At 40.1% G+C, this 27,518-nt stretch overlaps 1 protein-coding gene across 1 annotated transcript in view; it reads right to left on the bottom strand.

Moving 5' to 3' along the window:
* Positions 1-6,912: 6,912 nt before the first annotated feature.
* HTR2C (5-hydroxytryptamine receptor 2C) overlaps positions 6,913-27,518 on the bottom strand; it is a gene marked incomplete at both ends in the record, with an annotated part of 39,096 nt that continues 18,490 nt past the window's right edge. Inside the window, 2 exons of the mRNA XM_084293916.1 lie at positions 6,913-7,745; positions 18,314-18,514. Coding sequence (XP_084150042.1) covers positions 6,913-7,745; positions 18,314-18,514 — 1,034 coding nt within the window. The remainder of the gene's footprint in view (positions 7,746-18,313; positions 18,515-27,518) is intronic.

Genomic DNA, 27,518 nt, shown 5'->3' with positions numbered 1-27,518 from the left:
GTAGGCTTCTTGGTTGCTGTTGCTGCTCCTTCGTCAGAAAGTGCTGCTCCAGACATGAAATACTGCAGCAGATAGAAACCTGCTTCTAATTTCTAGTTTATTTCTGGCCCTTTTTATATGCCAATATTCCTCTCCAGTCTAAATAGCTCCTTTCCCTTTTTAGTCAGAACAAGCACTCCCTGATGTCCTCATGCAGAGCTTTCTTTCCCCCATTCTTGGCTGCTAGGGGTACAAGCTGAGCTCTTTACTCTCCTCACATCCAAAGGGCTCTCAGTGCCACTGCCTGGACTTGGGTCCCTTCACCATGCCTGTCACCGGGGCTATTGTTCAGGCCCAACACATAGTACAGTCTATTTTTGTAAAAGCAGAAGTGCCAACTGCCTGCAATACAACAGGCAATCATATTCTTTTACTCCCAAAGTGTAAAGGTCTGGCTAAGGAAAAATACCATTTGTTGACCATGGTTTTCTGCATTGCCTGCTTTTTTGCATGGGTTGAGTAACGCACCCCGCTACTTTGCTAAATGCCATCATGGGACATTCTGGTCAGGGATAAAGGGAGATTCGTCTTCAGCAATACCTAGGGAAGATGCAAGCCAGCGCACATTGGCACTTTCCCGTTGCTTTGAACACTACCACAATCTTTCAGAAATGTGGACTCTGCAGGAGGGGCAATAGAGTCTTCCTCCTCAGAAAGTCACAGAAGAGCTGTCCTAGAGTCAGACTAGAAAAGGCCCCTGATAGAAATTTTCAGTGGCTTGGATTAGCACCCATCATGAGCACCATGCCATTCAGTAGCTCAGTTCTGCAGGAGGAGACACTCACAGCAGCAGCACACACAAATTTAAAATTCTGCTCTAAATGTTAACTATTGCAACCAGACAGTGGCTTAACAGGCACCAGACTACAGATTGTTTTTAGTGTATCAGCAATTTAAATAACTCAAAATGCCACAATTAGATCCTGTTAAAAACATACTTTGGATAATTAGGCTATATTTTAATTAAACATTAATTTATGTAATTTGTTATTGTGGTAATTATGATTCAAGCACAGGAACAATCAGAATGGTGGATTAAGCATGTCCCTCTGTGATGCTGCACGATTCATGTCATTGGTCACCTAATACCCAAGTGCCACTGGAGTGGCAAAACAACAGCCACTGTCCTGAGAAGCTACTGGGGAAATTGTATTCACGTGTTAATCGGTACTTAGGTTTCTGGGAAAGCAAAAGATAAGGCAACATTAATGAAAGAGATAACGCGTAATGATCCAGTATGTTAAATTTTCAAAATGACTTTTTTCACCTGGATAATTTTATTGCTTTCACCATCCCAGAGTAGTCAGATATTGGACCTTTGTTACTGCTAGACACCTATCCATTTGCTGGGCACCCAGAAATCTTTGACGCTCTGGACCAGCAGCCCAGCCTTTTGCAAAATTTTATGTAGTTGCAGAAATTTTAATTTTAAGCAAAAATATTCAGTTCCAAGCTCATGTATTTGACTGTTGGTTAAAGAACTTCTGGTGTAGTTGTTTACTGGGCAAGCATGTCTTACTGCATTGATTGTCTGTCTCATATATATTTAAAATCACTCACCTGAAGACTCCATCTCCATGTTGTTATGGGATTGCAGCATCCCTGCACGGCTGAGAAGGAATGGCACATCTCGTAGATATTTGTCAACTTCTGACAGCTTCAGAGCATGAGATTCAGTGTGGGTAAAAGGAAACAAGCTGAAGGCCTGAGACTTAAAGAAAAATGAGGGAGAGGCAGAACAGTCAATAGCAACTTCACAGTTAAAAATGAAAAAATAAAAGCATGTTTTGTTACATGCAACCTCACCTCTACATTATGATTACGACAGTCCACGTTTCACAGTGACACCTACAAACACGTATGATCTCCCTGTTACAGGTTTCATCCCCAGCTGAACAGATTTTTCTTTTTTCCAGTGGAAGACTGAAGCATGGAGACACATCTTTTGGCTTGGTGTGGGCTCTAGGATGTGTGTTTTTTGCAGGAATAAGTGCGTGTTGATGTGTGTGTGTGTACATCTGTCCACATCTGTTCTTCTGCTGTACCTGCCAAATGCTTGGTGATCTTTGTAAGCTCTTTCCCTGGAAAAAGCTTCTGATGCCTTTTCTGCCTATGGAGAAATGGAGATAAAGCCAAATCCAGTCCTTGGCTTGGCAAGTAGCTATCCTAATGATACTGTGACCCAGGGAGGAAATCCATCCAAGAGACATCTGCATCTTTACCACATTGGGCATTGCTTTTGGAATGCCAAATTAGCGTTATTTGTCTGCAAGAATATCAAGCACGCTTCATTAACTCAAAACTAAATAATATTTCTGAAAAGCTGCTTGTGGTTTGCTTTTTTTCTTTAAAGCATAAGTTTTCCTTTGAAATTTAGATCTCCATACCCAGGGCCCTCATGGTTCAAGCACACCAGATGACTGCAACTAGCCTGCTTCACAGGCACATTACCTCTGACATGGAGGGGGAAATGCAACAACTGCACCCCAAACCAGTGATGAACCTCTTGGAAGGACTGTCCAGAGGAAAGGCAGTTGTGGTGGGTGCATGTCTCTGTAGGGAAAAAGGCACTAAATCACCACATTGTTCGTGCTGACTACTCATGAACCAGCATCTTTAAATTACCTCTCAGATAAAAGTTATTGCTAACCTACAAGTCATTAACACAAGAAGCTATGTAGGATGCCCTAAGGATCCTCAGCATTGGCTCTGAACCCTATTACCTTCCAAGTGCTTCTCTGTTTTTATACATACAGAGTAACTGTTCCTATATTCATTGAGCACAGCAATGAAGGAGCAGGCCCTTGCCCTCAAAAGCCAGATTTTGAGGCCCACAGAGGTCCTCAAAGCCACCACAACTGACCCTGAGTGCTACTCCTAAGACTCGGCTGTGATAAACAGCATGGCACAGAGCCAAACAGCAGAGATGCAGCTGAGCCAGCCCAGGTCTGGAACCTGGGCTGCTCAGCTGGGAGACTTTGTGCCTGAGCAATCATGGCCAGCCATGCTTCAGGCCTCTGTTGGGGAAGGCTGCAGGCCCTTACAGCTCAGGACAGTGCTAGCCCTGCCATGCCATGCTCCATGTCGTGGGGTTGACATTCCTACCCTACTCATTCAATTGAACTGCACAGCCTGTACAATGATGGATGTAATTGTGGAATGCAGAGGTGGTGAGCTGAAATGCTGTCCTCTCACACTCTGCCTGGTCTTACAGAAACACAACAGATGGTCCCCATGAACATCTTCCCTGATGCAAGTCACCAGAGGAGTTTGTTTGCTAGGTCAGAACCCCTGCATGCATGCTCAGTTTCTGGTTTGGGAAACAAGGCAACCAGCACACTACAGCCTACATCATCATTTCCAAGGAGCTATTTTCACTAGTTCACTCAAAGAAAATATCACCACAAACACTATTTGTATGATAAAATCGTACCTGAGCTGAGGTTTGAGCACTCACACAAAACTTGCAGCGGGTAATCTCAGCAGGCAGCCCCAGGTCAGGGCTTCTTGAGGCACCAGCATGGTTAATGACAACAGTTTACGAGAAGCAAAGCTGCTGTGAGGACAAGCTGACTGGTTAAATTGCAGAGAACTAAACCAACTCTTCACATTGAAATATTAAAAAAAAAATATGTTATTTTAAATATATATTACTGGAAGGAATTAGGAGAAGAGGGTGAATATTTTATCACCATTACTATATTTAGCAAGCTTTAGGGTTAGAAGTGCTGGGATATCTGATGACACTACTTTCTGTGATTAAAGGAACCATGGGGCATGCTTCAAGAGGGGGAGGAGAAATGAGAGTTCCTTATCTTGATTTTTTGTTGTTGTTTTATTTTTTGGTCAGACATATTTTTAGATCAGGACATGTTTTAATTGGTGAGAGATGAAAGGAAGAGAGGGCATGTTCATTTATTTATTTTCTGATAGACCATCAAAAAAAAATTAAGAGTGATTAAACCAACAAACTTTCTTTAATAAATTAATAGCAGCATCACAAAACCCTGATGTTAATGACCCAAAGGAAGTTGGGCAATTGACAGTATTTAATCATTCACAAAAATGTTATCACCCGCTGGCTGGGAGAGAACACAGGCTCTATAAGGCAGTCCCCTTGTCTGGTTATCTATAGAAGTAGCATACATCAGAACGGGTCCAGCTGAGTAGCAACACTTGACATATTTACAGTTCTGGTGCTGAATTTCTTAAAAACATATATAAAAATTCTGTAAATTCTCAGTTCAGTTCTCATTATTTACATCCAAATATAGTAGGTCCCCTTTTTGCCCATACAACAGACCTGGCAAGGGTAAGACATGAAGGCTCCTATGCAATGAAAATGTATTTGTGTGAACTTACACCAAGTTCAAGGATGCTGTGGCAAATGAGCTATTCACATATGACCTATTCACATGTGCTAGAAGCTACTGTAATTCAACTTATTGCTAAATGCTTTCAAAGTCTGTGGTTGGCTTTTATATATATATGTATATATATGTACACACACACATATATACATACACACCCAGACATATATGTGTTTGTAAAAGATGTGCTATGAACTCACCCAAGGGAGGGGAGGGGGGAAGAACTACAAAAGCAATGTGATCTTTCTGATTTTTCTCTACTGCTTGAGATATTCAAATTTGACACAGAGTAAAGGGCAGTCACTGAAGGCACAAGTTTGTGTTTCTGGCTAGTCCTTTTCCTGATGGTTAGCAGACCTTTTTGGACAGGCAGGTAGATTTCCAAGCATTCAAGCCACTGAAACTGCCAGCAGACTGGTACGCAGTCCATCTCTGCTGCCTTCTGCAAGCAGTATGCTATGCTCCCTAAGGATACCTCGCCTGCCTGCATGGAAGTACTATAGATTTTGCACAGGAGGGAATGAAAGAGAAGAGAGGATCAGCAGCTTCACTGTTTCAAGCTGGAAGCAGCCCAGTAGCAGATGCAACCCATAAGATGTGTTTCAGTAGTGGCCTCTTAGCAAGGTTTTTGCTGTACACAGCGAAACAACAGCACAACATTGCACTAATGCACTTTCAAATTTTTCTCTTTCCCCTACAAGTGAATTTTGGTGGGATGAACACAGCAAGCTTAGAGTACAAGCAGTTTGTATTAGTAAAATACAACTTATCCATGCCTAATGTAAGCTTTCCTCTTCTGAGGATTTTCATAGCCAGAGGCTGTTAGTGGTACTAAATGCATCCGTGTTAGATGGATGACTGCAGCATTTGTGTATTAGTTAATGAAGATATAAAAACATTATGGGTTAGATCTGGCATTAGACAGTACTCTACATAAGGGAAATTGCATGAGAGGCATCACCCCAGAGGCACTGTGCCAGGAAGACATGGTGCCTTTGAGGGTTTGTCTACACAGGAACACAGAAGAAAATTAATTCAAATTACTTACGGTGTGAATTAAAAGCAGATTAGTTAAACTGCATTAAATCTTGATGTCGATGTTTTCATTAAGATATAAGTGGCTTTAATATGATATGATATAATTTACTTTGGGAGTGAAATGGCATAAATCAATTTGAAAAATTAATCCAGATTAATCTTCCATGTAGACTTGCTCCAGGTCATAATTCCATGTCTGCTTCCTTCCTGTCCCTGGTCATAGTTTTTGAACGACACCACCAGCAAACGATTCCAGTCACATACTCTTTCCAGCTCTGCCCATCACCTCATGAGACAGGAGAAAAATGTAGCGATCCTTCATTTATGCTTCTCTCCTGAGCAGCCCCTGGGGGCTGTATCCTGAACCTCACAGCCTGACCCCAACCTGTGCCACAAGCACAGCAGCTTCTGCCCTATACCCTAAACTAGATTTTATCATCAACACTGAAGATCCCTGGGTTTTGAAAAATAAAAGCAAATGCAAAATGAGCTAATGACTAAAGAGATGAGGGGATAGAAAAGATGAGCCCTTACAAAGACAGAGCACTCCTCTCCAGGTGAACCAGACTCTGATCATCCAAGCAAACTCTGAAGGCAGTGCCATCCACACTGAGCACCACTTCCCCCATCCCATAACAGGTGATTTATAAGAACAATGGAGGGCTTTTTATAAATCTGAGGATCTCCATTTGTAAAATGGTTAAAGCAGATAACGGGGGTTGGCTCTGTTTCTCATGCTTCTTTTCCAAGAGTACAAGCGATCCCAGTCAGGACCACCAAGCCACACCAGAACTGCATTCCCCACCTTTCTTATGGGAGCAGAAGCCTCCTAGTGAACAGAAAGAATGCAGCAGGACTGGAGAGGAAGTCAACATTTAAAAGATGTCCTTAGAAGTGCAAAATTGCCCCAGTATGGCAGTGAGCCACTACCCTTAACAGGATGTATCTGGCCAGCTGCATACACAGCTGCTATGCTTTTGTCATATCTCTCTGCCAGGTTTCTGTACAGTCTTTACACGGCACAAGTAGAGGTGAGGATTTAAAGTATATATTTACTGTCAACTTGAAAAAGAAAGTTATACTGACCAAGTCTAATAGCATGTATTTGATATATAACTATAAACGTGCCATTCTGGACTCCAGCAAATGCCACCTGAGATAAATATTCAGCATTTTTGTTCATGCACTGGAAGAAGAATTCAAACATTTTGTCCATGACATATGCAAAGTAACTAATAGTTCTGATCTAGTATTAACAGTAAATATAGAACCTTAAACTTCACTGCAGTATATTAATATATATGATTTTAAGTACTGGACTGGAAAGACAACTTTTTTTTTTCTTAAAAAAAAGAAGCTTTGTTCAGAATGCAATATATACATTGTCCTTTGACCAACACGTACATTTTTATACAATATATTTTGGCTACAGATATACTGCAGCAAAAGGCTGTGTGAGCCACCTTTACACACAGCTCACTCTTTCACTTACAACATTACAGCTGTTTATGGAGAGCTCTGAAGTCCCTGGTTGCATTACAAGGCCCTCCTCAGCTTCATCTAGTTCCATGCTGTTGAGTTCATTGCCATTTCGATAACTAGTTAAAGTCAGATCCTTCCCATATAAAGCTGTTGAAGCAACATTCAGACACTGATTCTGTCGCAGTGCTGATTTTTTACTGGTCTTGTATTGGCAGCGGATATAATTGGAAAAAGCCCTGCGGTATGTTTTATTGAAAAGTGTGTATACAAGGGGATTAATCCCAGAGCAAACATACCCCACCCAAACAAACACATCGAGGAGTTCACTCAAGAGGTCTTTATCGCAGGCTTCCTTGCAAAGGACAGACATGACATTAGTGATGAAAAATGGGCACCACATGATGAGGAACAAAAAGAAAACGATGCCCAGGACCTTGGAGGCTCTTCGTTCATTGTTGATGGACTGCATGGTTCCTTTCCGAAAAAGCACTGCCTCCTTATTCACAGGAGAGTTCAAGTGAGATGCCCCCTCATGATTGTGAAGCATTGAAATGTTCTCTGTGTTGTTTTCTTTCTTGAGGCAGTTCACACTGCTTCTCCTCTGCTTGGGCACCTCTCCACACATGAACACTGTTGCCTGTCTCTGCAGCACCTGGACGGTCAGGCAATACGTGATCACCATGATGATGAGAGGGATGAAGAATGCCATGAAGGATCCAATGAGGACGAAGTTCTCATCGTTGAGGACGCAAGTCCCATTTATGAATACCCTGGAGTCATCCTGCAAACCAATGACTGGAATGGGCATAGATATCCCTGGCAGAACAAAAACAAAAAAGAGATGGTTACCTGGAGAGACAGGGCTCCAAAGAGGCAGCACAGTAGATGCAGGTCCTGCACACATTCAACCCACTGCATAAGGTTGTTTGAAAAAGAAGTTATTACTCCCAGGTGGAGGTTAAAACCTTGTGTAACAACACTCCCGGGAGTGCAGGCCCAGAGAGTGAGCAGCCTCCACTGGGAACTACTGCAGTATCGCTGTGCTCCACAGCTAACACAGTGAATCCAACATAACAACTCCTTTATCAAGAACTTTTTCTAGCATAAACTGTAGAAAAGGCAGTCATTACATTACTGTTTTACAGCTGGCTGCCAGTTTGGTGGGGAGGGGGTAGGATTGAAATCACAGGCATAGAGTAGATATTAGCAAATGTTAAAGAAGAAAATAATACAAATGGAGAAGAATGAAGCTTTAAAAGCAAGTTTTTAGAAGATATTTAAATAATCCAGATAGAAAAATGGCAACTTTTGCCATAGCTTAACAGACACTTGGAAGTAAATCTCCTGGTTTTCTGGGTCCTTATCAGCTATCTTGGTGCAAGCAGGGTGATCTCTGTAAGTTCTGCCTGCCCAGACACTTCATCCACAAACAGCGTCAAACTGATAAGTACTGCAGAGACAGTCTTACTTGAATTCTTAGAGACCATTATGTAGTCAAATGAAAAGGCTGCAGAACACATCTCCCTGATTTCCCATCCCTGTATCTTGATTGAATACAAGGCTATGAACTGGAACAACAGACATCATGAGAGTAGAAAAGGTGTAATCAAAATGGTAATCAGATTGACATGACAGTCCAAAATCAGAATCCCAGCCACAAACTCTCTGGCTGAAGGGAAGAAAACTTTAAATGACTCAACATTATATCAACAACTGAGCGCAGCTCCCACCTACTCCAAGGCACAGAGCAGATTAGTAAACTTTCAGAATCACCACACTGACCAAGGTAGTTTCTCTTGTATCCTGGTGGCACAGTACAGCCACTTTTTATTGTCATGAACTAAATGGAAGACAAACAAGATTAAGAACACTTTGAACCCTTTTTCTCTCTTCAGCATCCCTGGCCCAGCTTGTTTGTTCTGGATTTCAGGCATTTCTGGAGCAGAAGCAGGAGTTCTGCCTGGAGGATCTCTGCAGGCAGCTGTGTGTCCATGCTGTTTGGCTATCTGACACATGGGCAGAGCAGACAGTATGTTCAGCCTGGAGCATGGCTGCCCAGGACTGCACATAGGAGTCCTCATCCACAGCTAGCTGCTGGCCTGTCTTTCACTGGGAGTAAAGGAATGAACAAATTAAAGCATTCTGAATAGCTTTAACTCATAGGCATTTACTCAATGTCCCCTAACACTGATTTCCTCTGAGGAATATATATCTGTATATCTGATCTATTTTACCTTGTGAAAGCCATCAGCAATTTACTGTGGGGAGGGAATTGAGGACTCATGCCAGAGCACTGGTTCTTCTTTGAGTGTTTGTTATGCATAGTGAGATCCAAAGTTTGTCCCTTGGGAGCTCAGTCCCATGACAGGACAGACCTGAAGCCTTCCAAAGAAATCTGTCTACACGCAGCCAAAACCAACAAAAGCAATAACAACATATTTTGGAATATTATAACCAATGTGTATATCAGAATGCAGAAAAGACATGGTGGGCCAGATCTAGCTAGATCATTGTGGGTTCACCTAGCCTTGCCATTTTTTTTTTTTTTTATCAATTTCCAGATGTTCGGGGCCATGATACAAAATGGAGCAGATGTTGACATTATACCTTAGAAAATTCCACAGCCAGAAGTGTACCCAATCCTTCTTTTTTAAAATAAGCTTTGAGAGATCTGTCTTATGTAAATTCCTGATCCCATTTGATCTCTATGATGTTCAGTGGCAATCAGTTTCACAACTTATCTGTTTGTCATGTAAACAAACTATATCTTTGCTGCCTGATAATTTCCTTTGACTCCAACAGATTCTCTTCTGTGAGAAACAGTGAAAAATCACTGGTCACCTTTTCCACCTTCTCAGCAATTTTATAGACCTTTATCTTCTCTACCTTCTAACATCTCTTTTAGAAGTGAAGAATGCTTTTCTACTTATTCTATCCTCATGCCAAACTCATTTTATGCTTTTAATTATCTTTCTCCATTTTTTTTTTTTTTACAATTTTTTTTGTCCTTTCAAGGAAAGGAAGAAAACTGCATGACCCAGCAATCAGAGAGCAGTAGAATGTATCTGTCTCCTGCTCCTTCCCTCCACAGCTTCCTGGCTGGCTGTGAGCACTCCCTCTGCACACATATCTGTGGGGCTGACCATGCTGTTCCCTAAGTCCTTCTTCCCAGCAACAACCAATTTTGAGGCCATTATTTTGCCTGGATTCCTTTTTTGGATAGCTGTGAATAACACAGGTCCTAGTCCTTTGGAATTCTGCATTTCTAAAGGGAGAGTGTAACATGCTAAAACTATTAGCTAGGGTATTTTTTCCAGTGGGCCAAGTGTTTTCCAGGATTCTGAAGAATACATCTGCAATCAGTCATTACTATAAATTACCACTTGCCAGTAAGTTAGTGAAGGAATTTCTTCTGAAAATTAATGAACTTAAACACCTTCTGTGATAATAGCTTGTGTTTCCTTAGTCCAGGTGATAGTTCCAGGATCCAGTCTTCTTTCCTCTAACGTTTACCAGCTTACCCTTGGCAAGGTACTTGCTTCCTCTCTGATATGTTTATATCTTTTAACCTTCTTGTGCCAAGCCTCGGCAATAACCTATTGTCTTTGCAATAACCTCTATCCAAGCAAGCCATTGACTTTTTATTGTTAAAGACATTTTTCTAATGCCCTGACTCCATCAAATTCCAGACACTCAGAAGGTGGAAAGTGGGAGGTAGAGAAAACAGCTTTTGCACAAAGAAGAAATCTGAATTAGATCAATGGCATTACACTGAGATTTTATTTACATGGAGAGGTTTTTTTTTATGTTTTAGAGTCTTGTAAAAGAAATAGTCTTTGAAACAAAACATAGAAAGGAATAGAGGTTCATTCATGAAGTAGTCTTCACTGAATTTTAAGTGTTATTACTTTAGCCAAAGGAAATGAGATGAGGTTTCAGGATATCCTCAGGTCACACACATAAATTACATTCATGAAAAATAACCCAGTTCTGGAATATGAATATAGATGTCAAGAGTGCTGATAACAGTCTAAAATTCTACATGAGGAAGAAATTCCTCAGCACTGATCATATGGAACAAGGAGGTAACTGCTGTAATGGAAAAATGTCCCTCACATTTTTCATAACAAAGTGGGATTTCAAACCAAGAAAGCACGGAAGAGAGAGCTCCAGGTCTTTGTTTGCTCCTTCCTCTAATCCAGGAAAATCCCATTGTTAAACAGAAGGAGGAGGAAAGATGCCCTCAAAGGAGCCTGCCAACGCATACTCATTCAGCTGCCTTCTTACAGAACTGTTGAACAGACAGCATTTGTCTCATCTCAAATGCTTTCTTCTGCCTCACACTTCTCCTTTGTAGCTATACATCTTAGCAGCTATACATTTTAGTCATAGCTTCATAAAATAAACAAATTCTTTAATATGAAACTTATCACTGATCCACCTCACAATCCAGCCCTGAAGGGAACTAAGTCCACTTGGGCAATCAGGAGCAATTCTTCAACCCCTAGCACTGAGAACTGAAGTGCTATGAGTCTCAGACACCCCAGACAGGCCTCCTTCAGAGGGATTATTGCAAAACTGCAGCTGCCACAATCTCAAAAGCACAAATACCTGCTTTCAGATGCTGCTCACACACTGACCCTGATTTTAATAGGTCACTACATGCAGTACATACCAGTAGGCATGCCTGTGGTATCTGAGCAAGGGCAAACAGCAATGCTGGCCTTATCTGAATTATGCTGTTTGAGCAAGCATGAAGAAGGCATTTGACTCCACTTGACTCAAATGCCCCACAGTGCTAACACTAGGGTTATAAATGTTCACAATTTAAGAAAGAAGCAGCCTACCACCAGGCAGCATTACTGCTGTTCAGCTCTGAGCCCCAGTGCAGAACATTTCTTGAACTTCTGCCTTGCAGCTGAGCTGGCACACTGCTCAAACTTTGAAAGTTTATTGAAAATCATGCTTTGCTCTTCACAGCAAACTTGGTCCTCTTGCTCGATGTTTAAGCAGTATCTAGGGCAACTGGGATTGCCTTGGTGAGAAGACAAAACCAGCCACCATGAGCCAGCAAGCCACAGACCAAGTCCCTGCTCAGCTGAACGCTGGAAGCACTTCCTGCCAGGCAGTAGCTTGGGTCAGACATCCCTTTTCATCACAGCAGTTTACAAAGGATATTAAGGTCATTTTTATCTTCTCCCCTCCCTTAGATTCTGTATGATAGAGCATGCAGAAAGCAAGATAGAGGGACATCCTCTGGATTACAAATCCAATTACAGTTGTTCTCCCATCTCTGCTTCCTGTCATCTTTAAAGCTGTTCTCAAGCCAGCAGATCAGTTCAACAAATGGGGCTGAGATGATGCTGTGGACACAGAGTAACAGATGCTCTTCACAGATTCCCAATTAATAAAACAAAACCCAAATGTCTACAAATATGGCTTTGTAAAACATTTACTAGCTTGCTCCAGAAGAAAAGCTGGGTAAAAAGTCCAAATGTACAATTGTCAGTCACAAAATGTAGAATTAAATGAAAAACAATAATGTTTTTGTGTTTAGTATCTTGTTTTCTTCTGTGAAAGCTTACGAGACTGATAAAGATTACTGGAAATATGGAGTCTTTGATGGTTTCCACTAAGAAGGAAATAATTTCCATTCTTTCTTCCTCACAACATTCTTGCATAAGAAGAGATTTGATTTCATTCAGGGACAACAACTTCAGTAAAGAAAACAGGAGCGTGCATATGGGTTTACTTTCTCTTTCCATGTGTGCGATTCTCAGGGTTGAACGCAAGCGTAGTCACATTTTACTGCTGGTTGATGGGCCTGGGGATGCCAGGGACAACTTCTGGTGTCAGCACTGGATCCAAAGTTTGCTGTGATCAACAGCAAGGGCTCTACTAAAGCAGGTGGGCTTGGGACCTTCCTGCCACTCTCTTGACATTTACAAACAATTCAAAAACAAAACACAGAGAGAGCTGTGAGCCAAACAAGACTACGGCTGGCATAAAAGCTCTCTATGCTGCAAAGGCAAGAACACTGCTGTCCATGCTAAACACTGCATGTTTAACTTCATTTCTTTAACCTCACATTTATTATCAGATAAAATAAACTTGGGTTACCACTTTAAGAGACATTCACCTGAGTATCAGCAGCTACTGTAACTATTCATTAGCATTGAAGAACTGACACCCCAAAGCCTCTCAGAAAAGGGAAAAGAAAACTAAAACAAATCTGTTTGGTTTCTTAACAGAAGTATCTTGCAAAAGGCCTGTGCATTTCTCTAATAATTACTAACAGACAGCAACAAGCAAACCGCAACAGACACCAGCCTCCTTACTTGCATTATGAAAGAAAAGGCACAGGTTTCAGAAAGCAAGCTTTTCAGTGGCAAATTGAAGGATGTCAGTTTTTGAAGTGTTCTAAAACATAAAATTCCATATTCCTCATATGTCAGCAAACTAATTGCAGTACATTTCATGTGCTAATGCAGTAACAATGCACCTTCAGGGATGGATTAGGTCTGGTTTTATCTAACTGTTCCAACAGAACAACAGTGCCAAACCTGTGTTGGTTTAAAGTCAAAGATAAAAGGGGGTTGAACTTTGAAGAATCTCTCTGCATGCAATGAACACAACTGCAAACAGAGGAATGTAATTACTGCCTGTGTCTGAGCAAGCTGCTGACCTTTACTTAAACCTTACAAGAGCACTGAACAACCCAAGTCCAGAAGGAAAACTAGCAAACACCAATAAAAGATTGAATAAATAAATTATTTTCCTGCCTGCCCCTCTCTTTTGCTAAATGACTTCTCTTGCTTTGCTCGACCACTTCTTTTCAGTGGTGCATATGAACAAAGAGGAATGTGGCTCCTCCTCACAGTGTAAATGCTGCCAGGGCTGAACTTCCCACTACAATCACACGACAATGCCTGAACTCATGTTTAGTAGCAGTAGCCTCAAATAGGAGACATCAGTATTTCTCTTGCCCCAAGGAATGGATATAGTAGAATGGTCAATCCATTTTCTGCACAAATCACTTACAAACAATCAACATCTGCTGCCATCCCATGCAAAACATTTCACTGATATTTGATGACAAAATCAAACTAATCCAGGCACCCATGACAGAAATCCTTAAGTAGTTCCCTTGCTACAAACTCAGCTTATCAACTGCTATGGTCTTCATCACCCGAGCAAGATAACTCTTGCTGATATGCTAGAGAAATTAATGCCCCTCTTGTAATCATGATAAAAAACTCTAGTGAAATAATACTGGTGATGCCATGCTAAGCATGTTCCTCAAACTGAATATCAGTGAGATAATGGGAGGTTTAGCTGAGAGCTGGAGGGCCTTTAAGGACATTATTAGGACAGCTTGCATAAAGGGACTTGCTCAGCCTGTGTAAGAGAGGAACACTTAGGGCAGAGCAGGAACCTGTTAGACATATCATCAATCATCAATATCATCAAAAGCTCATTAATCAAGATGAGTTTTTACTGATAATTGCAAGCACAGATCTTTCATACTTCTACAAATAAATCTCCTCAATAAAACAATGATGCAGTATAAAAATTTTAAAAAGTATTTTACATCCTCATTCAAGTTTAATGATTTACTATATGCACAAGCCTAGTATGTCTACCTGAAAATGAAACTGTGGTATCATTAGCAAGTCAGAGAAAGAATGAAAAGAAAAAAGTCCAGTTCTAACACAAAACATACTGTGGTATATCTGCAATTCAGCAGCACATTTCATTTTTGCTACTTATTTTGTTTTCAAACAAACAAACAAAATACAGACTTGTTTGGTAAGAAACAAAAAGTGAAGAAAAAGTATTTAGTGACAGGTTAATGCTGTGTGAGTGCCCCAGAGTTTCTCAGTCACCTAAGAAACTGTTTATTCTCTCTGATAAGAAAAGCAATTGTGAAAAGTCTGCTTATGGCGGTGATGCAAAGAACAAAATTTGGATCTGATCTGTTTTTTGTGCTCAGATGCTGTCAGCCAGGTACGCTGCAATGTCCAGGGACAGACATCCTGCAGCCATTTGTTACAGTAAACAATGCTTACTGTCACACAAATTCTGCTGTCTACACAGTTACACTGCTGGCTATAAACCTTAACATAAAATTGCCAGGCCACATTTCCACTAACAAGAGCTGGTTCAGGAGAAATAAATGTAAGAACTGTGGCTGGCATTGAATTTAAAGGATGGCCTCGCTTATTGAGTTTAGGCTGTTACTAAGGAAGTAAACTTGAGCTGGGAAGTCTACAGCCCGTGTAATTTGGGTGCCCTCTAGTAAGTGACCAAACCTTGAAGTTTCTGGGAAGCAGAAGAAAATCTGTCTTGTGGTAGCAGGCACACAGCTGGGCCACAGGAAGCTTCAGAACTATATTTTACTTATTTTTATATCAGAAGCAACTTGTGTGCACCTTTCCACACCACTGACGTTCATTCATTTATATTTCAAAATTGAAATTTCTTTTATATCAATATTACCCAGTTAACAATTTATCTTGCATCGTAAGGTGTGTGTTTAGAGTTTGACCACCTCCTCATTGTCCTGCTAAGAGCTACGTGGAGATCTCTATCTCTCTTTAATGTGAAAAATGGCCCAAAGTGACCTCACTCAGAGTAAGACATGGGGATTCTGGCAAGACAGGCTAAGCCTATGTGTCACTAGTGAAAACCTTTCACTTGCAACAGTGCAAAGTCTGAAGACATGAAATATCATGATTCTGCCAGCAAGCTCACAGCGATAATTTATTTTCATTTTCTATTGTGCAGATATTTCAGTTGCCCACATTTCTATTTCCAGCCTGTGCATAGTGCTGTCATGAAACTCATTTTCACAAGATGCTCTTCCCAGCACTTCATAGCACCCACTTTTTCTCTAACTGGACACAAAATATTGCTTGGGGTTCATTTGCTAAGACACAGGACACCTGATTGTGATGCACTTTAATATAGAACAAAGAGGATATTGGAAAAGATTCATTTGAAAAGCAATTGCCAGCACACAGGAGGACTCTGTTAATGTTCCTCTGCTTAAAAACCCAGTCATGAGTTTAGGCTTGTGCAACCTGCCAAATTCATAGCTCAATGATCAAAGAACTTCTATAATATGTTTTGCTGTCAGCATTAACATTTCAGGAAAATGGAATGCAAAAGCTACTATATTAAGATAAATGACATGCTATTTCCTTCTGATTTTAAATTCTGATTCAGGAACAGAATTCAGAATTCTTTACTTGGGATACATTTAAAAGTTTCTTCAGTCCAACTGAAGCAGGATTTAAGAAATACAAACTGACCAGCCTGAACTAAAGTTCTGCTTTGAATTTGATACTTGGTTGTGTACAGAAATGCACAGACTCTTGTAATACTTGATATTGAAGGGGTGTGAATTTGTTTAACCTATTTAATCCTCTTGAAAATTTTCATCAGAACTTTCCAAATGACAAGCAGGTAAGAGCTAGAAGATAACAATAACCTTTGGGTTTTTGTGGGTATTGTGGGTTCTTTTCTTTCATTTCATGTTCAGTTTATTCCTTTGTCACATTTCTGCATTCATTTATGAAGAAAAAATAGGTATGCTAAAATAAGCGAGAGACATGCCAAGAGCACTTTTCTTTCCCCATTTAGTGCAACCTAACGGAGAAGGCCCAAGTAAATGGATAAAAACTATACATGCATTGGGGAGGGTGGAAATCCAACAGCATTTCAGTGTCCTGATTCTCCATACCCTGGCAGGGGATTATTGATTCTGCCTGTATCTTCAAAAAAAGGTATGCAAGAAAATACTTCCCTGGACCAACTGTATCTGCATCATAAGGAAAGAAGAAAACATCCCCAAAACCCAGCCAGCACTGTACACCTTCTCAGCTGTTATCCCAGCGCAGGAGAGCACCCAGGCATGGGCTGTGATGCACCTCCTTTCACCTCCTGGGAAACTGCAGACATCCCACTGAGTGACTGCTTACACCTTCTTCCTAAAGGCTTTTAGATGCTGGGGAATAAATACAGCACCTATTGCCTCACTGATGGCTAAGAAACCATATGCTTGTAAAAGAAGTGTCCTTACATCTCCATTCTTAACTCTTTCTTTTAAAGTTCATTATTTCACCTCTTTTGCACCCTATTATAAATGAAGACAGCTAAACATCATACAAGAGAGCTAGGCAGGCATGAAGTGTTTGAACTCTGAAGCAGAACCAAGTCACCTTACCTATCCTGGTTCAGGTACTTTTGCCCTTGGAGGGTAGTAGAATCCATAGTTCTGATTTCCATCATGCTGAGCCACTCCCCACCCAGTAACTCCAGGAAGAGGTAGCTCTATAGCTACCTCTTTTTATTTTTTTTTTCTTGTTTTCATAACCTTTTTCTAGACAAACTTCTTCAGAAGTTGCCCCTGCAGCACCCAGACATCAAGGATCATATTACATTTGTAAAGCAAAAACCAAGAGAAGTTAAAGTACATGAGATATTATTTTCCTTACAATACTGTGCTGGAAGTGACAACTGCTTTATGAAAGAAAATGTAGAAGTTAAATTTTAAAAGTAGTCTTTGTAAGACTACTTTTTATTCAAGCAAATAAAGGTAATACAGCATAGGGGAGAGGTCATACAATCCTTCTGACCTTGTACCAAGTACCTCTTTAATAGAACACATTGAAATAATTCTGCCCCGAATGTTTTTCCTCACATAATTCCTGATGTTACACTGTTATCTTGCTATCATTTTTTCCTTTTCTTACCTATTTAACTGCTGCTTTACTTATCATTTTTTTTTATCAAAGTAATACAAAATATCTTGTTTTATGTCTACTCCTCATTTACTATAACTTCAAACTCTCTAGCTCAGTACTAGAAATAATCCAGCTGTGGCAGAGTATAATAAAGGCTATAAAACCCACACAAGAGGCAGTAAATACCTAGCTGTTAGCCTGCCTTGAATTCTACATTGCTTTACTTAAACTGCCACCAGAATTTGAGCAAGTTTAACTGCAGTGACTGCAGTGTAGATCTCATTTGTATTGGCTGGATTTTATGTTCAAATGCTTTGCTAATGCTATTTTCTGCTTTGTTTACACAGCAGTTTTATCATTCCATTTGTCTGTGTTACCATCATTATTGGCATATTGATATGTATACAGCAGCAGTGCTTCGGCATTGGAAGTGGTGATATTCTGAAAAATGACTACTTATTTTTGTCAGTGACCAATCACAATGAAAGATTTCTATTTCCCAATAATCATTTGTTATACTCAGTCATGCAGGCCAGGTAAATTAATTTGAGTATCCTCTTAAAAATCCTAAATGAAAATTGGAGTAACACTGTTATTCATTAAGACACGGTTAAGATCATAAGCCGCATTTCTTACCTATGGATATGGTCCAAACTGCAGCAATTTTCATAATAGCCTTGGTGCGGGAATTGAAGCGGCTGTGCTCAATGGGATTGCGTATTGCTACATACCGATCAAGAGAGATGGCACAGAGATGCATAATAGATGCAGTTGAAAAGAGCACATCTAGGGAAATCCATATAGGGCACAACTGTTTAGGCAAAGGCCAAGCATAATCTGAAACATAGAGAGAAAAGAAATGAAAGGAAAAAAAAGAAAAGGAAATAATTTGGGAAGCTAGGCCATCATTTCTGAGAAACTCTTGGATATTTTAACTCTACCAGTAAGAATACTAATAGCAGTAAGGAGCACATGCATGAGTAGTGGACAAGGAAATCTCTCTTGGGGCCTCTTCTGGGACAACCCCTGGCTCTGGACACTCCGTAAACACGTAGTGAGTTCTCAAACATCTGTTTTCTATGACTCAACCTACCAGTAGCTAACCATGAAGGAACATTAATTTGGCAATGCCTCCAGGTCACTGTTTTGCCACAGTCCTCTTCTTGAACTTTTCCACAAATTTTTACAAAATCAAATATTCCTTTCAATTATAATAGGTCAATCATAGGTTTTCGATGGATTACATAGTGCTGGGTGGTATTAATTTTACTCAGATCTATTCTTCTTCATAATTTCTGTCTTCTGAGAAGAAAGGTATCAGGAATTTTTTCTACAGACTGTCCACCAACTCGCTAATTTACACTGTTTCACCTTAAACATTCTCCCTAGATGACCTGTCTTAAAAACAGAGTAATACTTGCCTCCTCGCAATCCTCTCTATTGATCGGCTGAAATTTAAAAATTGCTTTGAAGGTAGACAGAACTGAGCAGTACTATTTATAGAAATAAGCATCCCAGCAAAGTGAATGGACTAGATAGCCACATCTGTCAGCAGCTGGCAGGCAGCTGGTCTGGGTGTCTGCATTTATTAGTCAGTTTACTCAGTGCTGAAATACATCTTGAAAATAAAAATGACCCAGGAAGATCTTCTGTGGGCATCAGTATTTAAATTAAAACTCAGAGAAAACTGCTTTTTGAATGATATTCCCACATACTAGTGTCCAGAATGGGTTGCATGAGATCAGTGATGTGTCCTGCCTAGCACTGGGCTTCTAGCACACTTATCAAAACAAACCAACAGCATATGTAGCAGCTGGAAACATGACAGATTTCATAGTGGTTGCATAACGAGGTATTCTTGTGTCTTCATTCAGAACATGGATATCTAAAGCAATCTTGAAGTCTACCCCAAGGATCAGCAACATCACTTTTTGTTATAGTAAAAATGATGCAGCTCCATCTTACCAATCTCAAATAGAAAGACAGAAACATTAGTCACAGAAAGCATGTTTTGCAACAAATGACCCAGACAAAGAGAGATTCACTTTACCTTACATGTAAAAACCCAAGATCAGCTGACCCAGAGGAAATTATTAAGAATTGTCCCAGTGAAGCCCAAGATTGGTTCACAAGATGCTGGGCAGAACAGGCCAGACACATTAGCTCATTTTGTCACTGGAAACACACATAACAAGTGCTAAGTAACTCGAAGAAACCCACACAAGACCTTAGCTCTGGGGAGATACACCCATTATTTCAGCAAGTCTGCACTACTGCTAGTAGAGGGACTGATAATGGACTAAAATCCAAATCTGCAAGTATTTAAAAGATCCCTACCAAAGGAAGCTAAGTAGTGTGCATTGTGGCTGGAGATCTTTACTTTAAAAAGCACCTCTGCTGTACAGAACAATCAAACTTGCTTAAATTATAACTCAACCCCTTTATGAAGCAGTGATCAAATTCCAAGCTTCCTGTTCTCCTTTGCAGTATCTTAGGATATTGTTGCCATTAACCTGCAATTGAGTTGAGAGCTTCATTTAAGCACATATCTGTTTGCTGTTTTATTCTGTTTTTTGTTTGTTTGTTTGTTTGTTTGTTTGTTTGTTTTTTCATCTTTTAATTCCAATCGTGTTCACTGTGTTCACGGCATCCCAGGGCTGATGCTGCTGTAACACTCCAGTGAAAGCTACCCGAGGAGAGCAAATCTGATCTCCTTCAAGTGATACAGGTGCTTCCTGTTCAGCCCCAGGCTTTTGCTGCCAGCTCCAGCTAAAACACATTCAGTGACACTTTATTACTTTCTGCTTTTCCCTCTGAGTTGCTAGAGACAGCTTGCTGATGCTGGCTGAGATGAGGTGTGAGCACAAGACCTGAAGAAAGGCCCTGGGGAATGTACTGTGATGGATGCAGTGGTCCTGCTGAATACAGAGTGATGGCAGCAGCCTCTGCTCAGAGGGATGTTGATGGGGATGGCTGGGTCTCCCCATCAGGCAGACAGCCAGAAAATCTCCAGTGTCTCCACGAGGGGCCTCCCAGCTCCCTGTGCGTGGGAGCATCTCCACTCTGATATACAGAGCTGCAGAGGGTACCATCTGATTCTTGACATTTACTAGACCTGGAAGAGGTTTCTACAGCAACCACCTCCCGAGCACTACTGAATGATGAATAGCCTCTGCTACTTTTTCCTTTAAGCTCTCTGAACACTCCCCATAACTGATTCCCACAGGAACAACTTCTGCTATTGATGTGGACTAGGCAACAGCACTATAACCAAGGAATTAGCAGGAGTGAAAGCAACCGTAAATGTTCATACCCATGGTGAGAAGTTAGATGCTTCTGCTGTCAGCCCTGGCAGAGCAGGAACCACAGCATGCCCCAGAGCTGAGTATTTTCTCTCACACAGCTGCAAACAGATGAAAGTAATGTTGCCCAGAATTTCTGCCCAGGCAAGCTGTTAGGATGTGTTTAAAGATGAAGGTGATATGAGAGCCCTCCTAATGGCTAATCCTTTTAGTCTTTACTATCCCAAGGCACTCTGTTATGCTTCCAGCTGAAAAGGCAGTTATATGAGGAGATATTTTACTTTCTCAGGAAGTATCCTAAAATGATCTGTGATAATAAAATGTCACTCCGGAAATTTGTAGAATGGAAGCATGTAATTCATGACTATACCTTGATATGAAGGGCATAATATATATTCTATCTCAAAATGTAGTTACTTTTAAGTAAGCATGGTGTGTGCATTCAAGAAACACCTACACAGCACATGAAGCCAGTAATTTGAGCAAAAAGAAAAGAAGTTAATCCTATTTCTGTTTAAATAAATGTACAAAACATAGGAAATGTACCCTGTGACTATGCCAAGGTGGAAACAGAGATTAAAAAAAACACCTCTGTTAACAACGTTAGACATTTAAAACAATGTTATCCTAAGAAATACTCTATCTGCAGAAGGTAACATTTCTCTAATTAGTTCTATTTTCTCTCATTTTGTACACAAACAATAGCAATTACCATATATTTAGAAGTGCAGATGACTGAGTGCAACATATTCTTGGACCCCACACTTCTAAGTTTTAGTAAATGCATTTCCAATTGAAAGCATGCATCTCAGTCTAAATTTGCTTCTGGGGAGAATGAAACAGTGCCTAACACCTGGGCAGCCAAACCAAAATTCCTGGTAAGAAATTCTGATTTTTGCACCTTGAATTAATCTATGCTCTTGAAATCAGTCTCATACATAATGCATTAGCAGGTAAACCTTATAGGAGAATACTGAGGAAAAATCGATGAATCCAGCAGAACAAAACAAATGGAGATATTCTTTAACTTAGGATGTGATTAAGTTGCACATATTTTTTTGCTTCCAGATACTTTATGGATGCTAGAAGTTTACAGTGGACAAATTAATAGATAAAAGTGTAAAAAATGTAGATAAAAATCATAGATAACAGACCATTGCCATGATAGTTCTTCTAGATCAGTGTTAGCTTCCGGTTCTGATCAGGATAAAAACACAAGGTATGAAATCCTACAAGGAAGTTTCTGCAGAATGGCCATGTGTATTGCTTCAGCCTCCAGTGCTGAAGAGCATGGAACCCGAGCAGCTGTGGTTCCTCATGGGAAACCTGGGACAAATGCTCATATTTAACCAGGAGTCAGGGTTCATAGGTGGGATTTCATCTCCAGCACTTCACTGGACTGAAAAAGCAAACCACAGTTCCTGTATGTCACTAAATGTTGAGATGGGCTCAAAATGTTGGCAGCAAAATACAGAAACTCAAAAATATTTTGGCAACGTTGCAGACCGTCTCTGCAGCTAATTTGCTGTCAGATGAGAGTTCCCTTAAATTTTTTGTGCTTTCCATCAAGAAAGATGGCAGCAATGAAATTTAATCACTTTTGTCAGAGATTTTATGTATATGAATAAAAAGTGTTATATAACACTGTTATGATGGTCATTGTGCTGTTCACCGCATGAGAGTCAAAATTACTAGCCACTGCAGCAGGAGGGGACTGAATAATCCAAAGCATAGCAAGTGGGAGCAGAATTAAATATGTAGAATGATAAAACAGAATTGGTCCAGATTGAAGGAGAATGGACGAACCAGAAAAAAAAAAAAAAAAAAAAATGTTAGAACCTGCAGCTGAAAACATTGTGGGATTGCAAAATAGACTGGAGCTACTTTCTCCCCAAAGCCTCAAACAAAATCTCATGAGTTTTCCACAGCTTTTTGCATTAAGGTGCAGTAGATCAAATTTTTGTGTACACAAACACACCCCACACTAAAAATGGACTTGCCCATCAAATTTACATTTTGAAAAATTATTATTGTTTGTACACATTTACTACTTCTACGGCAGTATCTGCTCCAGGATACCTCCAGGGAATATGCAGTGCAACACTCAGGACAAATCTGGTATAATACTTGGTGACAAAATACCTGTTTACATCACAACAAAGCTAAGAGTTATGTAAAATTCATCACTGTAGCTTCAGAAGTTTTTCACAGCAAACTCACACGAAGCTGCAGCAGTCGTTTCCTTTCCAACCATAAACAAGAATCTGGGAAAGGCTTCAGAGCATACTCACTGTATTTACCCAGTGCTTTAGATCTGTTGGGAGGGATAAAAGGGTAAATAAACACCCTTCAAAACCACAGAGGAAGAGTAAGGGTATATTTTGTCTTTTAGGAACCTAATTATATATATACGGAGATATTCTCTAATATCATTAATTAATTAATTAATATTTTATACAGACAGGCACAGATAAGACATAAATACATACTCATATATAGGAAAACAAAAACCAAAAAACAAGAGGTGCAGAATAGAAGAACTAAAGATGTTTCTCTGTTCAGATAACTCTTTTAACATTGTCTATTGGCTTGGCCAAAACCTAAAATGCATGTAATATTTCTTGTTTTGAAGTTCTGATATGTACTGTATTTATTTTTCACTTTAGCTGTTAAGTAGGCCTTGAACTAATTGAATTAAAAATGTAAGGAAGCCATTATGTTTAAATTCATCTTAATCCCAACACTAAGCACAATTTTACAGCAGTTAACATAGCAACAGAGCGCAGGTTTTCAGCACCTTCTGGTAGTTCTCTAGATGCCATGGGTCCATTTCAGGCCATGACCTGATCTATGCAGTATTCTTGCTCACAGGAAAGTCGATTACAAAAGGAGATGCCTCACCTAATTCTATGAGAAATGAGGATACTCTTTTTATTCACTGATTGTATGCCTGTCAGAATGAGAATAGTGCCATATTCAATAACAGCATCCACTCACATTACCATGGTGTAACCGAGAGCAGTGTGCAGATGATGTGAAACAGCAACCCAGAAGATGTATCCGAAGGCTGTCACTTTCTGATAGATTTTTGCAGAACCCTAAGAAGATTGTTTCATGTATTCCAGGAAAATACAATATTGTGGTTTGTGGAAAAGAAGAATACTTTCGCCCCCCCTTAAATGTTGTTTCATCCCATTACCACCACTAGCATATAGCCGCTGAAGCACTTTATACTTGCCAGATTTTCCCATATTCACTACAAAGTTTCAGAGCAGGCACAGGCTTTACAAAAATAGAAAGCAATTACATACAGTTCTAACATTACTGCATCACATTATTCCTAAGGGAACTAAAGAATTCAAATTATTTTCTTTCTCTCTCTTATCTAGGAGGTGAAGTATTTCTTAGTCTGAAATACCATATCAGCAAGTGTAAAGTTATGTATCACTTTTTTGCTCCTTTATTTCCCTCAAATTTACATAGAAAAATGATTCAGAGACATCCGTATCATTTTGAGAGTCATACAACCAAGTGTGTTGGAAATCTCCATTGTGCCTGAGAAGTACAGAACGTCTTGTTGAACCCCCCGCCGTCCTCAGTGATTACCACATCCACAGAACAGATCTCACTTGTGCAGACAAGCTTCCTGGCTGTAGGAACAGCTGGTCTCAAGGGAAGTACTACCAATGAATCTGATTTCATCACCAGTAGTGTGGTATTTAGTGTTTTTCTGAAATATTGAAGTCCTGAACACTGGGTTACATGAGAACTTAAGTTCAAGTTTCCAGTTTGCATTTTTCTAGAGAAGAAAAGTCTATCCCAAAGCTATCTGGATCCCTTAAATAATATGTATTTGAACACAGCCAAGCACAAGGACATAATCACACACAGAGGATGACATAAAAACTCCAGATGCAGCTACAGATACCTCTAGATGGACCTTATCTTTGGACACTACAAGCAAGACCAAAAAGGTGTGAGGGTCACAGCAGACACTCAGCAGAGGATGGGTTCTCAAGTGATATGATTACTAAGGGAGTGGAAGGTATAAGAAATGACCAAGAAAGAGAAAAAAGGTGACATGGCATCCACACGTAGCACTGGTGAGACTGCTGCTGGCACCCAGAACTTGAAGATCTGCACCTAGAAGATGTTATTTTGCCCTAGTGCAACACTGCACAAAGGATTTACTTGAGTCTGTGCCACAAATCACATCCAAACTGTGCCATGCCACCATCCCTGAGCTTTGGTTTTCCTCTGAGTTATTCCTTTTCACCTCATGGTGCCATCGGCATGACACAAGAGGTCCTGGGGAAGGGAGCAGCACACAAGGGGCAAGAACAGGATGGCCTCTTTCAGAACCCCCCTACCAGTGGAGGAAACCCTGGTGAGACTGGGTGTGTTTCTGTAGGTATTCTGGTTCTTGTCTCACCAATTCCAGTGACCATTTGATGTGACTGTATTTTATTGCAAATTTAACAGTCACACTCATCATGGTGTTTTGAAAATGTTAAATACCTGTGTTAGATTGTGCTTTCTGACCAGCATGGCAACACCTTGAAGTCTTGACAGGACTTGTAAGAAAGAAGAAAGCTGAGACCCAGAATGAATGTAATTATCTGATATAGGGAAAGATTGCTTCAAATCATTTAAATATTTTTTAAAAGGTAAGGAGCCAGCTTTATCACATACTATACTTACAACAACCTTGCTAATAAAATGGGATTTTTGCTAAGAAGAAAACATACAGAATGCTGTTGGCACCCCTAAGACAGCATCTCTTCTTTTAGGGAAATATCTCAGTATTCAAGTGCAGTCTGTCATTCCATGAATCCATATGTTACATTAATCTTTTCATTTAATGGTGGAGACTAAAAAACTATGTTTGAAATCAGACGAAAAACCTCTAGGCTCTATGTGTTTGTTTGTTTGTTTGTTTTTCGGTATAAGTGTCTGTAGCTGCCTTCATATGGCAACTGAAATGGACAGTTAACAGAGTAATAATATGATTAGCTGAATTGCGTCACCAACTTTGTATAAAGGGTTCCTCCTAGCATTTTAACTCCAACAGCAAACTGTCTCTTTTCACAATTCTGAGATATGTCTCCTTCTCTGGAGATATTCCAAGCCTTCCTGGATGCCATCCTGTTCAATGTGCTCTAGGTGATTCTGCTTGGAAGGACAGTTGGACTAGATGATCTTCAGAAGTCCCTTCCAACCTCAACCACTCTGTGATTCTGTGGTTTGTTCTTCATAGTAACTTATTTAAGTAAAACCTCTGTTTAATAAAATATTCATATCAGGATAAATCTTCTTTTCACTGATATTTTGTATGTCAGGACAATGTCAGGACAGTAGCCTCTCCTTTAATTTCCTCCATGCAAGATATGGATCAGCCTTCAACCATTATTTAAGCAATCAGTAAAACAACAGTTGAACCAATGTCACATTTGAAAATAAGCCCATGAGCAAACACAGACCCCAAATTAATAACTCCTAAATGTAATAATATAAATATTTTCCAAAAAAATGTTGCATAACAAAGTGCACAAACATGTGACAATAACAGGTGTTTTTGCCTATTTTTGACAAAATTGAAAGGGATCCATTATCACAAGAAATAGCTGCCAAAACATACAGATCATCTGAGGAAACCAATATTTAGAACAGAAAATGCTATGGCTTTATTCAGATTACAGCTGCCTGCTGAGCAGTTACCTTAGCTGGAACAAAGAAACCATCTGCTCAATCCCAGAGTTTCTAAAATCAAATGAGTTCAGAGTGCGGCTCACCCTGGGAACCTGGACTGGGTCTGGTGCTAGTGAAATGACACAAAACCATGTGAAGGGGCTTTTTTTTTTTTTAATCTTCAGTTTAATTTCGGCATGACTCAGTGGTAATTCAGACGTCAGTGCTATCTTGACTAGGTCTGGGATCCCATTTAGGATTAATCTTTTTTCTCAGCTCAGGCCTCCCTCCTGGAAGTCCAGCTGAACAAACTGGTCTCTGAATCCTGATAAAACATCTGATTTCAGAAAGAGATGCAACATGAATTTCCTTTATTTAATGTAAAGTGTTACATATTTGGTGAGCACAGGTCTGTCATCTTTAACTAACCACCTTATTTTTACTAAATATTCCAGAAAGATGGCCCATTTATTAAGAATAGACATATTTACTTGACACCTGCTTCTGCAAATCAAAAAATCAGTTTCTTGAATGTACAGACAAGGCTGTTTTCAGCTGTTTTGTCATTCTGACATACTTTGCAAACATGGTAAGTATTTTTTCCCCCATCCTCAATATTGAATTGCTTATAAGGAAGAAAAGAATTGTATCTCGTGAAATAGAGCATAGTGTGAGGCCAAAGCGAGAGCTGTAATTTGAAAGATGGCTCTGACTTTGCCTCCTGTTTGCTTGCAGGCTGCTTAATGGGAACAGGATGTGACTGTCACTTTGGCCCTTGTTCAGCATGGTGCTATGCTTACAGCACTCCAGTTCCAATGGAAGTTCAACCTGTACTCAAGTGTTTTGATGAA

Source organism: Netta rufina, assembly GCF_964035555.1.
Source record: "Netta rufina genome assembly, chromosome: 12".
NCBI classification, from domain to species: Eukaryota; Metazoa; Chordata; class Aves; order Anseriformes; family Anatidae; genus Netta; species Netta rufina.
Note: the sequence above shows the minus strand (reverse complement) of the source record. Positions and strands in the feature narration are given on the sequence as shown.